The sequence below is a fragment of the Rhinatrema bivittatum genome, chromosome 2, assembly GCF_901001135.1.
Source record: "Rhinatrema bivittatum chromosome 2, aRhiBiv1.1, whole genome shotgun sequence".
Taxonomy (NCBI): Eukaryota; Metazoa; Chordata; class Amphibia; order Gymnophiona; family Rhinatrematidae; genus Rhinatrema; species Rhinatrema bivittatum.
In genome coordinates, this window is record NC_042616.1 from 135,591,201 (window position 1) to 135,607,510 (window position 16,310).

The 16,310-nt window shown below is 49.4% G+C and overlaps 1 protein-coding gene across 1 annotated transcript in view; it reads left to right on the forward strand.

The window, feature by feature from the left end:
* MASTL (microtubule associated serine/threonine kinase like) overlaps positions 1–16,310 on the forward strand; it is a 238,441-nt gene that overhangs the window by 37,026 nt on the left and 185,105 nt on the right. Inside the window, exon 3 of the mRNA XM_029588648.1 lies at positions 4,653–4,792. Coding sequence (XP_029444508.1) covers positions 4,653–4,792 — 140 coding nt within the window. The remainder of the gene's footprint in view (positions 1–4,652; positions 4,793–16,310) is intronic.

Consider the following 16,310-nt stretch of genomic DNA (forward strand, 5'->3'; position numbering starts at 1 on the left):
AGAACGGGTAGATGTGAATCGGTTTTTTACTCTTTCGGATAATAGAAAGACTAGGGGGCACTCCATGAAGTTAGCATGTGGCACATTTAAAACTAATCGGAGAAAGTTTTTTCACTCAACACACAATTAAACTCTGGAATTTGTTGCCAGAGGATGTGGTTAGTGCAGTTAGTATAGCTGTGGATTGGATAAGTTCTTGGAGGAGAAGTCCATTACCTGCTATTAATTAAGTTGTCTTAGAAAATAGTCACTGCTATTACTAGCAATGGTAACATGGAATAGACTTAGTTTTGGGTATTTGCCAGGTTCTTATGGCCTGGAAATGGCCACTGTTGGAAACAGGATGCTGGGCTTGATGGACCCTTGGTCTGATCCAGTATGGCATATTCTTATGTTCTTATGTTCATGGCATCAACTCTGGAGGTCGTTCCGTGGGCAAGGGCTCACATGCGACCACTCCAGTGCTCCTTACTGTCATGGTGGAACCCACTGTCCCAGGACTACTCTATTCGCCTCCAACTACCAGCAGAGGTACATTCTCAGCTTCAGTGGTGGCTACAGGAAGACCACCTAAGCAGAGTAAGCCTATCCCCACCGAACTGGATCGTGCTCACCATGGATGTGAGCCTACGAGAGTGGGGAGTTCACCTGTCAGAAACTGACAGCCCAGGGCAATGGAGCAAGGAGAGGCAGGATGGAACATAAACCACCTGGAAGCTCGAGCAGTCAGACTAGCATGCCTCAGATTCAGCCACAGACTCCGAGGCAAAGCGATTCAAGTAATGTCCGACAACGCTACAACAGTTGCCTACATCAGCTGCCAGGAAGGAACCAGGAGCCAGCAGGTGTGTCTGGAGATAGACCCTTTCATGGTATGGGCGGAGGTAAGCCTACAAGGGATCTCTGCCTCCCACATCGCATGAAAAGACAACGTCTCAGCAGACTTCCTCAGCAGAGAGAACCTAGACCCAGGGGAATGGACGCTGTCAACCACAGCCTTCCAACTGATAGTAAATTGCTGGGGCCTCCCAGCCATGGATTACTGGCCACCCATCTCCGTGCCCAAGTCCCTAGGTTCTTCAGCCGCAGGCGACAGGCCCGCTCCCAAGGGATTGACGCTCTCGTCCAGACCTGGCCAGAGGAAGACTTACTGTACACCTTCCCCCCCCCCCCCCTTCCCCCATGGCCACTACTGGGCAAGATCATCTGCAAGATAGAACACCACAGGGGACTAGTTCTACTAGTGGCCCCGAATTGGCCAAGATGCCCATGGTACGCAGACGTGAAGACTCCTGGCGGGGAGCCCTCTGTGCCTACCTCCAAACAGGGACCTTCTCCAGCAGGGCCCGATTCTTCACGAAGATCCATCTCAATTCTCTCTTACGGTCTGGCCCTTGAAAGGACTCTCCTGAAGAAGCACGGTTACTCGAAGGCCATGATTGATACCCTGCTCCATGCGCGCAAGTTCTCAACACCTCTGGCATACGTACAGATCTGGAGAATATTCAAAGCCTGGTGCGAGGACCGCAGGATATTCCCACGAATGGCCAAGATCCCCATTATTCTGGAGTTTCTACAGGATTGTATGAAGAAGGGGTTGTCACTCAACTCCCTCAAGGTCCAAGTAGCAGCCCTCTCCTGCTTCAGAGCCGAAGTGAATAGAATTAAAAGGGGTTAAGCAACTCCAGCCACCCCTACAGTGGCCGGTGCCCCTATGGAACCTCAATCTGGTATTAGACTTCCTAGCGGGGGCTTCCTTCAGACCAATGTGCAGTCTGTCTCTACGCCTCTTAACATTGAAGACGGTATTACATAAGAACATAAGAACATAAGAAAATGCCATACTGGGTCAGACCAAGGGTCCATCAAGCCCAGCATCCTGTTTCCAACAGTGGCCAATCCAGGCCATAAGAACCTGGCAAGTACCCAAAAACTAAGTCTATTCCATGTAACCATTGCTAATGGCAGTGGCTATTCTCTAAGTGAACTTAATAGCAGGTAATGGACTTCTCCTCCAAGAACTTATCCAATCCTTTTTTAAACACAGCTATACTAACTGCACGAACCACATTCTCTGGCAACAAATTCCAGAGTTTAATTGTGCGTTGAGTAAAAAGAACTTTCTCCGATTAGTTTTAAATGTGCCCCATGCTAACTTCATGGAGTGTCCCCTAGTCCTTCTACTATCCGAAAGAGTAATAACTGATTCACATCTACCCGTTCTAGACCTCTCATGATTTTAAACACCTCTATCATATCCCCCCTCAGTCGTCTCTTCTCCAAGCTGAAATAGTCCTAACCTCTTTAGTCTTTCCTCATAGGGGAGTTTGTTCCATTCCCCTTATCATTTTGGTAGCCCTTCTCTGTACCTTCTCCATCGCAATTATATCTTTTTTGAGATGCGGCGACCAGAATTGTACACAGTATTCAAGGTGCGGTCTCACCATGGAGCGATACAGAGGCATTATGACATTTTCCGTTTTATTCATCATTCCTTTCTAATAATTCCCAACATTCTGTTTGCTTTTTGACTGCCGCAGCACACTGAACCGACGATTTCAATGTGTTTATCCACTATGACACCTAGATCTCTTTCTTGGGTTGTAGCACCTAATATGGAACCCAACATCGTGTAATTATAGCATGGGTTATTTTTCCCTATAGCATCACCTTGCACTTATCCACATTACATTTCATCTGCCATTTGGATGCCCAATTTTCCAGTCTCACAAGGTCTTCCTGCAATTTATCACAATCTGCTTGTGATTTAACTACTCTGCACAATTTTGTGTCATCTGCAAATTTGATTATCTCACTCGTATTCTTTCCAGATCATTTATAAATATATTGAACAGTAAGGGTCCCAATACAGATCCCTGAGGCACTCCACTGTCCACTCCCTTCCACTGAGAAAATTGCCCATTTAATCCTACTCTCTGTTTCCTGTCTTTTAGCCAGTTTGCAATCCACGAAAGGACATCGCCACCTATCCCATGACTTTTTACTTTTCCTAGAAGCCTCTCATGAGGAACTTTGTCAAACGCCTTCTGAAAATCCAAGTATACTATATCTACCGGTTCACCTTTATCCACATGTTTATTAACTCCTTCAAAACGTGAAGGCAGATTTGTGAGGCAAGACTTGCCCTGGGTAAAGCCATGCTGACTTGTTCCATTAAACCATGTCTTTCTATATGTTCTGTGATTTTGATGTTTAGAACACTTTCCACTATTTTTCCTGGCACTGAAGTCAGGCTAACCGGTCTGTAGTTTCCCGGATCGCCCCTGGAGCCCTTTTAAATATTGGGGTTACATTTGCTATCCTCCAGTCTCCTGGTGGCAATATGTTCAGCTTGTCACATCTCTGAACTCAGGCACTATCCTGTCTGGAACCGTTCCTTGGGTTCACTCCTGGAACAATACAGGTGCGCACTGTCCCCTCCTTCCTACCGAAAGTGGTTTCCGAGTTTCATTTGAATCAAGCCATCTCCCTGTTATCTCCGGATGAACATAAGAACTCAGAAGACTCATGCCTTCTTCACCATCTAAATGTCGGCAGACTCCTGGTGCGATACCTGGAAAGATCAGAACTGGTGTGCAAAACGGATCGCTTGTTCGTTCTCCATAGCGGGAAGAATCAAAGAGAAGCGAGCTCGCTGGATCAAGGAAGTAATCAAGGCAGCCTACATAGAGGCAGGAAAGCCCTTACCCCTGCAGGCAAAGGCTCATTCTATTAGGGCCCAGGCAGTATCTTGGGCAGAAACCAAGTTGCTGTCGCCCACCGAGATCTGTCGGGTGGCGACGTTGTCCTGCTTACACACTTTTTCTCCAGATTCTACCGCCTGAATGTTCAGGCCCGAGAAGATGCAACCTTCGCAAGGGCAGTACTAAGTGGGTCACGGGCAGCCTCCCGCCCTGTTCGGGAGTAGCTTTTTTACATCCCATTGGTCCTGAGTCCATCTGGCTACATGCTAGGAAATGGAGAAATTACTTACCTGATGGACTCAGCATCCCGCCCACGGCTGCCCCAGAGAAGCAGGACCTCTGAAAGCAAACTTCAAGATTAAGCAAATATGGGTAAGCCGTTGCCTACCCCTAGTTCTAGACATCCGCAGTTTATCCGGTGTCTGCGTTAATTGGTTGAGTGCACTGGCGGTCTCCAGTTTTTGAAATCAGTTGAATTAGTTCAATCAAGTTTAATCAGTTTTAATCAAGTTATTTAAGCAAATATATATCCACAATAGCATTATGAAGAGAATACTGAAGAGCTGAGGTCACTGCAGGGGTATATCTAGGGTGACGTCAGCTTTGAAATCTGACTCAGTCTCCCATCTGCTAGCAGAAGAGCACATAACCCACTGGTCCTGAGTCCATCTGTCTACATTTAGGAAAACAAAATTATCAGGTAATTTCTCCATTTCCATTAACATAGAATCTGGAGGAAGAATTCCTTTTCAAATAATGACTTGCAGTTTAATTGGGAATATATTTAGAACGAGAGACCCTTTTCTTGTAAAAAAATTAAATGTATATCCTCTGAGACTGTTGTGGACAATTGTAGATAAAATGTAAGTGCTTTATACTGTACTTTTCCCATATTGTTCTTATGCCGTTTTACACTTACGCAGAATGTATTGTTTTGTGTAACTGCAGGTGATGGAGTACCTTATTGGTGGCGATGTTAAATCTCTCTTACATATTTATGGCTATTTTGATGAAGAAATGGCAGTCAAGTACATTTCTGAAGTGGCATTGGCTCTCGATTATCTCCATAGGCATGGAATCATCCACAGGTAAACTAGACCACAACATGCATTATTCAGCACTGTAGTTTTCCCAAGTTGAATTATTTCAATCTTTTAATCCTTGGTGTGAGAATTATTTATTTATGAGCATTTGATATTTGCCTTTTTCCAAGGCCTATTACAATACATTTAAATGAACAGAGGCAATAGAACAGCTTATAGTCATAACAGAATTTACAATTAATGAAGTATTGGGATCCAGTATAGGAAATCCCATTTGTGAATAGTTTCAAGACCCAGTTGTGTCCCTGTTTCTATAACATAGTCCTTCATAGAGAGTTTAAGAAGTTGGGTGGAAGGTGTGGATCTTAGGGGAAGACCTGGCCTCCCCTTCTCTTCTGTGTATTTCCCCAGTGCTTTTAAAATGTGAAAATGGACTCATGCAAACAGGGTGTTTTTAAAGTGCTTGGCTCCTCTGCTTTCTGCTGGCCTTTCACTTAGTCTGCCAGACAAAGCATGAATTTGTGGCTGAAAAGCCTCAACCCTATCAACACACCTGTCTACGGCACATGTCCATGATCTGAGGCTCAAGGCATCACATCTCAAATTACTGACATAGTTTTATGCAGGGTGTCCCCAGACCAGTAGCAGAGGAGATGTAATTCCTCTACTCTCCTCCAATCACCAGAGTCCTTGCAACAATGAGATTGTTAGCAGAAAACTTATGCTTTCAAGACATAAGATCCAGTATGTTTCCTGGTACCTCTTATCTCCATAGGCCCTCCCATTCAACGGCATGAGCCTGTTCTAGTTTTGGAAGAGGATATTCTACCTTCCATTCCAGGTCAGGGCACACATCAGTCACTCAACCAAATGGCAGAGCTGGTGAACAATTTCTTTATGTCTGTGGCTAAAAGAGAGAAGGTGTTTTCTGTCCTTTTGTCTCCTGTACTGCTAGCATACTCCTACAAGGTGGAGTCTTAATCTCGCCAGTTCAGTGAATACACCATCAGAATCCCCACTAAAATTCTTTCTCGTTCACTTGAAGCGGAATCTAGCCGTTCAGAAATGTGCACCAGGGGTATTCCCCCCCCCCCCCCCCCCCCCGAGGTGATGAGGGACCCCCCCTCCTCCCCAAGTTACTTTTTTCATCCTTGGGAGTCCTGGATTAGTGTTCCCATACCCTTCAGTTTGGAGGAGGGATTGACAGGATTCCTCTCTGACCCGCTACCAGAGTTTCTGGAACATTCCTCTCCTCTGGAAGACCTTTATTTTATTTGATTTTATATTCCATTTTTTGAGGTTTCAAAGCAGATTACATTCAGGTACTTTAGGTATATCCCTATCACCAGAGAGCTTATAATCTGTTTGTACCTGAAGCAACAGAGGGTAAAGTGACATGTCCAAGGTCACAAGGAGTGACAGTGGGATTTGAACTCTGGTTTCCTGGTTTGTTGCCTGCAGCTCTAACCAGTAGGCTACTCCTACACAAGATTTTTTTTAAAAAGTTAGGAAAAGAGTTTATAATGAATATACGCAAAGATTAAGATCCTCAAGCAGAGATATTTGTTGTGTTCCAAATTTTGGAAATGCCACCAGAACTAGCAGCTATCTCAGTTTATCCTGCAACAGCTGCAAATGAAAATGTGGGAAAGCCCCCATCTCGTATACCTACAGCAAAAAAGTAGGACTTCAAATAGAGTGCAGAAATCAGGATTTGGACTAGTTCAATTATCTCTATAGTCTGATGTAGAATCTGTCTTGAAAAAAGCAAAGAAAGCAAGAATTCATTCCAGTATACCTTCAGGAAAGGATCTTATGGTGCTTAAGTGTTAGGATTTGTAGGTATGTGGGCCTTGGGCAGAGGTGAGAGATGGTACTGCTCACAGGGAGGAGCCCTATGGGCCTCACCGTCGGGAAGCGAGGTCTCAGCTGACGTCAGACACAGGCAGGTTAGAGTCTTTATTAAAGAAGTAGAGAGGCACTGCCCGCGGAGCAGGGAGTGCAGGAGAAAGTCACACAGGCACTGAGGTGCCCCAGAGTCAGTGAAGTGGGGAGTACCCAAGGAGGATACTTCAGTAGAGATGACACGGTAGTGGTCCACGGAACGGGGTACACCGACGAGGGTTCCTCAGTAGAGATAAGGTAGTGGACCACGGAGTGGGTAGTGGGTTCTTCACTAGAGATGATACGGTAGTTGTCTGTAGACAAAGTACTCACAGTAGAGGTGTTCCAGGGGAAACCCTGGGGAACGGGGCAGGCAGCAATCCAAGGAGCAGATAGCCAGATAGCCTGTCATTTCAAATGACAATTGAAATGACAGGCACCAGGAAGTGTAAAAAACAAAAACCAAAAATATGTAAATACCTGTCACTTTCCGAATCCCCCAGGCGTGCGGTCATCCAGGCGGCGGCGGGAGCTGGGGGGCGGGTGGGCGCGCGTTGGTTTCAGGCGGGCGGCGGGAGCCGGGTGGGCGCGTGTTCGATCAAGGCCGCGGGCGGGTGAGCTCCCGTTCATCGGGGCGGCGGCGGGAGCCGGGGGGCGGGTGGGCGCGCTTTGGTATCAGGTGGCGGGCGGCGGGAGCCGGGGGGGCGGGTGGGCGCGTGTTCGATCAAGGCCACGGGCGGGTGGGCGCCTGTTCAGGCGGCGGCAGGAGCCGGGGGGCGGGTGGGCGCGTGTTCGATCTAGGCCGCGGGCCGGGTCGCAAAGGCGCGCATTCATCCAGGCGGAGGGAGCCGGCGATGAAAGCGGCCTCCGGCAGCCCCCACTGGCAGTGAATGAATGCGCGCCTGTGCGATTCGGCGCTCACGGCGTGACGTCACGACGCCCGACGTCACGGCATGTGACTGCCTTGAGTGCCTATCACAGGCACGCATTCATTCACTGCCAGTGGGGGCTGCCGGAGGCCGCTTTCGTCGCCGGCTCCCTCCGCCTGGATGAATGCGTGCCTTTGCGACCCGGCCCGCGGCCTAGATCGAACACGCGACCACCCGCCCCCCCGGCTCCCGCCGCCGCCTGGATGAACAGGCGCCCACCCGCCCACAGCCTCGATTGAACACCCGCCCGCTGGCTCCCGCCGCCGCCCGCCTGGACCCACGCGGCCCTCCGGCTCCCGCTGCTGCCTGGATGACCGCACGCCTGGGGGATTCGGAAAGTGACAGGTATTTATACATTTTTTTTGTTTTTTTACACTCTGTAACAGGTTTTTATGTGTCCCACAGCATTACATTTTCTCGATCATCTCTGTATCGCTTTTTTTTTTTTTTAATTGTGTTTGAGTATCTTAAGTGGTACCGATGGCCTTAATAGTGATTTGTTACAAGACTCAGACCTAACACCGAGTAGAGAGGGTAGGCGGTAAACTAGCATGTTAAGGCCGCAGCAAAATAGCGGGTTACTAAGGAGATAATATCAGCGCCCGTCACAGTATCTGAGGGGAATAGCTAATTCCTTCATTATACAGCTAATTCGTTCATTTACATATCGTATACATGCTGCGTGCGGAAAGGGTTATGCGTCTGTTTTAAGAAGCGCTAAGGACGTGTGAAACTGGAGACTGTATCGCTGGATCGCCTTACGCGTCCGAATTGTGCGCTCCCAGCACGTTACAGACGGGAAATCTTCAACCGCACGTTACAGTATTGACATGATAATGAGGCATAAAGGAACTTAGAAGTAGGTTACAGAGAACAAAACATGTCTGGTAAATTGCGATAACGAACTATTCAAAAAACCTTTGTACAGGAGGGGATGGAGGTTCAAAGTCTATACAGGTATTGAATTCTTCTGGCTCTTAACTCTTCTGGCTCATAGCTTCAGCATGGCTCAGGCAGTTTTTGTTTGCATATCTCATACAACTTTCCGGCAGTAATTGATTCATCTAGGGACGGACCCAGATACCACTGGGTTAGTATAGCTGTGTTTAAAAATGGATTGGATAAGTTCTTGGAGGAGAAGTCCATTACCTGCTATTAAGTTCACTTAGAGAATAGCCACTGCCATTAGCAATGGTAACATGGCATAGACTTAGTTTTTGGGTACTTGCCAGGTTCTTATGGCCTGGATTGGCCACTGTTGGAAACAGGATGCTGGGCTTGATGGACCCTTGGTCTGACCCAGTATGGCATTTTCTTATGTACTAAATATCCATGTAGAATTCTCTACTTAGACCTGCCTTATCCAGCTAATTTATCCGGTTAAGTTAACTGGATAAGTAACGCCGCCCTGATCTGCCCACTGAGTATATGGCTATTCAGGTAGCCGGATAAGTCACTTATCCAGCTATCTAGCAGTGCTGAATGTAACCAGTCACATTGTTGACCTTGCTTATCAGAGCTCCAGTCAAGACTTGCAATCTACCCTGTGTGTGGTGGTGTCATAACTTTATTGGCCTGCAGATATTACTTTCTCTGATAAGTCTGCGAATGTGATGCTCATGCTGCAAGCAGGGCTTGCAGGCTTTAGTTTGCCCTTCCCTGATCTAGAGACACATGGTGTGCATTAAATGAATGGCAGCAAGGAATAAAAATATCATCTTTTCAAAATACAAGACCACCTTGGGATTATGGGGTTAATTTATGGATATTGACCCTCAGAAATAGATACAGTGACTTACACATGTTAAGAAATTGGCCAAACTTGGTCTGTTCTCCTTTAGACATGAGACAGTTGGTCAGGGATTTAATTATACTGTTCAAGGATCAGTGGACACTTAGGTGTGTTTTTAAAGTTCACAGCAACAAACTTGAAGGGATCATCTTACTTACTTAAAGGGAAATACATCTCATTGCCTTCGGTAGAGGGGACTTTTCACTTGGAATGGTACTGAAAAGAATGGTTGAACTCGCACAAATTTGAAACTTTAGTAAATTCGTCATCCTGGCTTAGTTACACATTTCTTATAAGCATTACGTTGTTGTGTCCAACTCATAAACAAAAGTTAAGAGCTACATGGTAAGATGAGATAGTTCTAAAGATATGGCTTTTAGAGGTTGATGTAATAAATTTTCCTAGGCTTAGCACACATTTTCCTAGCGTGTAGCAGATGGACTCAAAACAAGTGGGTATAGTGGGCTCGTGCTAGCAGTTGGAGACGGATCTGACGTCAGCACGGGTACATATACCCCCACAGGAAGTGAAGAAATTAAGAACATAAGAAAATGCCATACTGGGTCAGACCAAGGGTCCATCAAGCCCAGCATCCTGTTTCCAACAGTGGCCAATCCAGGCCATAAGAACCTGGCAAGTACCCAAAAACTAAGTCTATTCCATGTAACCATTACTAATGGCAGTGGCTATTCTCTAAGTGAACTTAATAGCAGGTAATAGACTTCTCCTCCAAGAACTTATCCAATCCTTTTTTAAACACAGCTATACTAACTGCACTAACCACATTCTCTGGCAACAAATTCCAGAGTTTAATTGTGCGTTGAGTAAAAAAGAACTTTCTCCGATTAGTTTTAAATGTGCCCCATACTAACTTCATGGAGTGCCCCCTAGTCTTTCTACTATCCGAAAGAGTAAATAACCGATTCACATCTACCCGTTCTAGACCTCTCATGGTTTTAAACATCTCTATCATATCCCCCCCTCAGTCGTCTCTTCTCCAAGCTGAAAAGTCCTAACCTCTTTAGTCTTTCCTCATAGGGGAGCTGTTCCATTCCCCTTATCATTTTGGTAGCCCTTCTCTGTACCTTCTCCATCGCAATTATATCTTTTTTGAGATGCGGCGACCAGAATTGTACACAGTATTCAAGGTGTGGTCTCACCATGGAGCGATACAGAGGCATTATGACATTTTCCGTTTTATTCACCATTCCCTTTCTAATAATTCCCAACATTCTGTTTGCTTTTTTGACTGCCGCAGCACACTGTACCGACGATTTCAATGTGTTATCCACTATGACACCTAGATCTCTTTCTTGGGTTGTAGCACCTAATATGGAACCCAACATTGTGTAATTATAGCATGGGTTATTTTTCCCTATATGCATCAGCTTGCACTTATCCACATTAAATTTAAATTCAGTAATTTCCATCTCCAAAGCAGTTTGGAGCTACCTCACGCTCGCTGAGTGTGTTTCCAAATTCTAACGACTAAATTCCTAGAAGAAACCTACTGAAGACGAGCCCCGCACTCCTGTGGTGATACCAGCCGGTCACTCACCCAGTTGAGATTCCCGAGCTGACTTCCGTGGTCCCTCAGAGGTAGGTGCCTCGGTCCGGTGGCCGATTCGCAGCAGGGACCTAGCCCCCGAGTGAGAAGGGCGCGGCTTGGCCCCCGAGCGAGACTAGTTCGGGCGCGGCCTAGAGGCAGCGGGTGCACTTCCTTAAGCGCGGCGGTGAAGGTACTCACCCTCTCCCCCCGCAGCCGGAGACCGCCCGGGTCGCAGCCGGGAAGCGCCGAAGACAAGGTAAGGCGTACATCTTTACTGTGGTCTCCGAGGAAGTGTGGATTTGCAGGGCCTGCCTCAGTAGCGGCCCGCCGTGGAGGTCGCCATTTTGCCTGCCTACTCGCCTTCGCTACCTAGCCGCACGTTGTTGCTGGCCACACGTTATAGGCGCACATTCCTAAGGCGCCATGGATAGGCGCACGTTATAGGCGCACACTCCTAAGACGCCGTGGATAGGCACACGTTTATAAGCCGCCGTTGATAAGCGCACATTATAGGCGCACGTTCTTAAGACGCCGTTGGTAAGCGCCCGCTCTAGGCGCATGGTCTTCAGGCGCCGTGCATAGGCGCATATTATATGCGCACAATCATAAGACGCCTATTGGTAGGCGCACGTTCCTCAGACGCCCTTTTATAGGCGCATGCGGCTAAGCGTAGGTTGATAAGCGCACTCTTATAGGATCAGCGCATATTGGTAGGCGATACATATTGCAAAGCATATGGCGCATCAGAGAGCCCATACGTCCGCAGAGCCGGCACCTCCAGAATCAGGCATAAGAGCTCTAAGCCTCTGCTCAGCATGCAACCTCAGAGCCACACAGAGCGAGGAGGCAGACTCCCTAGGAGGCCATGGGAGTTCCAGGACAGGACCGGCCCCAGCCCAGCGGTTCCTCAGGGAACACTCCGGACTTAGCAGACCGCGGTGAGCAGCCAGGGAACCAGAGAGACCTGGTGGCCCTAAGGCCCGATCCGGCTTCACTCTCCTGGGTGGAGTTATTCAAGGGGATCCACGTCTTTGTCCAGATGCAGTTTGCTTCTCGAATGGGCCTTTCTGTTCCGGATGATCCGGTCCCTGGACCCTCGAGACCTAGGCGCGGCCACTCGCCACCCAGGAGCCCCATGCATGGGGATTCGGATTGCTCCGAGGAAGATGAGGAGCCCCCCCGAGGAGGGAGAACTCCCCTCGGAGATGGAACCATATCGGACCATGAGACGCTTCTTTCGGAAAGAGGATCTTCCAGGCCTGGTCTCACAATGCCTATCAGAATTGGCCATTCCGGACTGGGACACCCCAGGAGTCCCTCACATGAACCCCGTGTTAGAGGGCCTGCGCCAAACGGCTCACCATTTTCCCCTCCTACAAGCAGCACAGCAGCTAATAGATCTGGAATGGACTGCGCCGGAGGCCGCATTCAAAGGGGGGTCGGGCCTTGGCTGGCATGTACCCTCTGGACCCGGCGTCCAAGAAGCTGCTGGCGTGCCCTAAGGTAGACGCCATAGGTAACGCAATTGTGAAGCATACCACAATTCCGGTGGAGGGGGGAGCGGCCCTCAAGGATGCACATGACCGGCGCATGGATACCATGCTGAAATAAGCTTTCGAGGTGGCAGCCATGTCCCTAAGAATTGCGACCTGCTGCACCGTGGTGACGCGTTCCTGTTTATCACAAGCGAGAAACAACACCCCGGAAGAAGACATGGAGTCAGCTCTCGCATTCCTCACGGACGCTGCCTCCGACCTTGTCCAGACGGCAGCCAAGGGTGTGTCATCCTCAGTGGCAGCCAGGAAGCAGCTCTGGCTCCGCAACTGGGCTGCCGACTCTTCCTCTAAGACGCGCCTCACAAGAATGCCCTTTAAGGGATCTCTACTGTTCGGCAGCGATCTCGAGCACTGGGCTAACAAATGGGGTGCCTCTCCATTTCCCCGTCTGTCAGAAGACAGGTCGAGGAGAAACCAGCGTTCGTTTTCTAGACCATCCAGAGGTCGAACCTCTCAGCGCTTCAACCCTTACAGGGCTCGCTATCAAGCACCGCATTCTCAGGCCAGGAGCCAGCCCTTTCGGGCTAAGCACAAAAAGAGGAGATCCGGCTCGGGTTCTGGTCCCAGCCGCAACCCACAATGACAATCAGCCGACCCATCCGGGGGTAGCAGCCATAGGGAGCAGGCTAACCCTCTTCTACCACAGGTGGGTCGAGATTACTTCGGACCAGTGGGTCCTCGCCATAATCCAAGAAGGTTATTTCCTGGATTTTCTTCGGCTCCCGCCCAACAAGTTTGTGGAATCTCCTTGTTCGCCTCTCAAGAGGACGGCACTAGAAGTGACCTTATAGAGGCTCCTGGCACTAAAAGCCATAATCCCAGTGCCTGCAGAGGAGAGAAATTCTTGGCATTATTCCATTTATTTCATAGTACCCAAGAAGGAGGGCACTTTCAGGCCCGTCCTGGACCTCAAGTCAGTCAACCGATACCTAAGGGTCCCCAGCTTTCGCATGGAAACTCTATGGTCTGTCAAGAATGCAGTACAGCCAGGGGAGTTTCTCACCTCCCTAGACCTGTTGGAAGCCTATCTGCATATCCCAATCCATCGGGAACACCAGCGCTATTTACGCTTCAAAGTCCTGAATCAGCACTTCCGGTTCCGAGCTTTGCCCTTCGGGTTAGCCATCGCGCCGCGGATCTTTACCAAGGTCATAGTAGTAGTGGCGGCGGCACTCAGGAAGGGAAGGTATTCTCGTCCATCCCTACTTGGACGATTGGCTGATCAGGGCAAAGTCACCGGAGGAGAGCCACCAGGCAACCAACAGAGTTATTGCTCTTCTGGAAAGCCTAGGATGGGTAGTAAACTTAAACAAGAGTTCCCTACAGCCTTCTCAGTCACTGGAATACCTAGGGGTCCGGTTCGACACCCAGGAAGACAAGGTCAGCCTGACCTCCAAGAGAAGCTCAAAGCTCCGGAATCTTCTGCAGGCCCTGCTGAGCGCCATCCGGCCCGCCGCTTGGGATTACCTACAGGTCCTCGGCCTTATGGCATCCACTCTGGAGGTGATACCATGGGCGCGGGCTCACATGAGACCATTACAACACGCCCTCCTATCTCGGTGGAGCCCACGATCACAGAACTATGCCACACACCTACCTCTACCAGCCAGAGTGCGGAATCAGTTACAGTGGTGGTTGCAGTCCGGCCACATGAGCCGGGGGTCAAAAATGTCCTCCTCAACCTGGACCCTGCTCACTACAGATGCCAGCCTGAACGGATGGGGAGCGCACTGCGAAGAACTCACCGCCCAAGGGCGGTGGAACAGAGAAGAGTCGAGGTGGAACATCAACCGACTAGAAGCACGGGCAGTCAGGCTAGCGTGCCTGCGATTTGCCCACAGACTCCGTAACAGAGTGGTCAGAGTGATGTCAGACAACGCCACCACGGTGGCATACATCAACCGACAGGGCAGAACCAGAAGCCAACAGCTATCTCTAGAAATAGCCCCCCTGATGGCTTGGGCGGAAGCTAATCTCCAGGACATCTCCGCCGTTCACATCGACAGGAAGGTCAACACCACGGCAGACTTCCTCAGGAGAGAGAGCCTAAATCCAGGGGAATGGCAACTGTCGCCCACAGCTTTCCAGATGATTGTGGATCAGTGGGGGACGCCGGGCATGGACCTATTAGCAGACAGGTCCAACGCTCAAGTACCCAGATATTTCAGCCGCAGGCGGGATCCGCTATCCCAGGGGATCGATGCCCTGGTACAGCCATGGCCTCAGGGAATCCTGCTATATGCCTTTCCTCCGTGGCCCCTGCTGGGCGCCATTATACACAAGATTCAGCGACACAGAGGCCTAGTTCTTCTAGTGGCCCCGGACTGGCCAAGAAGACCCTGGTACGCAGACATGAGAAGACTACTGGCAGGGAATCCTCTACGCCTGCCTCCACACAGGGACCTGCTGCGGCAAGGTCCCATCCTCCACGAGGATCCAGCTCAATTCTCTCTTACGGTCTGGCCATTGAGAGGGCTAGATTGAAGAAAAGAGGTTACTCGGAGCCGGTAATAGATACACTCCTCCGAGCACGCAAGTTCTCCACATCACTGGCATATATCAGGATCTGGAGAGTTTTTGAAGACTGGTGCGACTCTCATGGCACCAATTCACATACCGCTAAGATTCCTATCGTCTTAGACTTCCTACAAGATGGACTTCAAAAGGGTCTGTCCCTCAGCTCCATTAAGGTTCAAGTAGCAGCTTTGTCTTGCTACGGTCCCAGGAGCGACGGCAACACCATTGCCACACACCCAGACGTTTCACGTTTCCTGAAAGGAGTCAAACACATTCGCCTGCCACTGAAGTGGCCGGTGCCCTTGTGGAACCTCAACCTAGTGTTGGAATTTCTAGCGGGATCCGCCTTCAGGCCCCTTCGAGGACTGTCTCTCCGTCTGTTAACCTTGAAGATGGTGTTCTTGCTGGCTGTGTGTTCAGCATGCCGCATCTCAGAGCCACAGGCACTGTCCTGCCGTGATCCGTTTCTCAGAATCACTCCAGAGGCTATCCACCTTCGCACGGTTCCTTCCTTCTTACCCAAAGTGGTCTCACACTTTCACCTCAACCAAACCATATCCTTGCCGTCTACGGCAGGTCTGAAGAAGTCGGAAGAAGGTCGAATACTGCGTTATCTCGACATCGGCAGAATACTGGCCAGATACTTGGAAATGTCAGAAGCAGTACGAAAGACGGACCACTTGTTCATCCTTCACAGCGGGAAGAAGCAAGGGGAAGTGGCCTCTCGGCCAACCATCGCCCACTGGATCAAAGAAGGTATTAAGGCAGCCTACGTTGAGGCGGGAAAACCACCACCTCTACAGGTCAAGGCTCACTCTACCAGAGCGCAAGCAGCCTCTTGGGCAGAATCTAGGATGCTGTCGCCTGCAGAGATATGTAAAGCGGCGATGTGGTCCTCCCTCCATACCTTCTCCAGATTCTACCGTCTGGACGTCCAGGCCAGGGAGGACACAGCATTTGCGAGGGCAATCCTAAACGGACCTCGGGCAGCCTCCCGCCCAGTCCGGGAGTAGCTTTTGTACATCCCACTTGTTTTGAGTCCATCTGCTACACGCTAGGAAATGTAGAGATTACTTACCTGTTAATCTCCTTTTCCTTAGTGTATGCAGATGGACTCAGCATCCCGCCCGGCTGCCGGTATACATGGGGATTCGCCGACTCACGGTAAGCCATGTTTTGCTTATATAGGGCTTCCACCCTGCCGGGTGTCGACGCCTTCCGGTTGAGAACACTGGCGGTCTCCAGCTACCATCTATTGGTCAGGGTAATCCTGTTCATTCAAACGATCGGTCAGCTACAGCTTTTGCAAGGAAGATTACTGAATTGCTTCACTTCC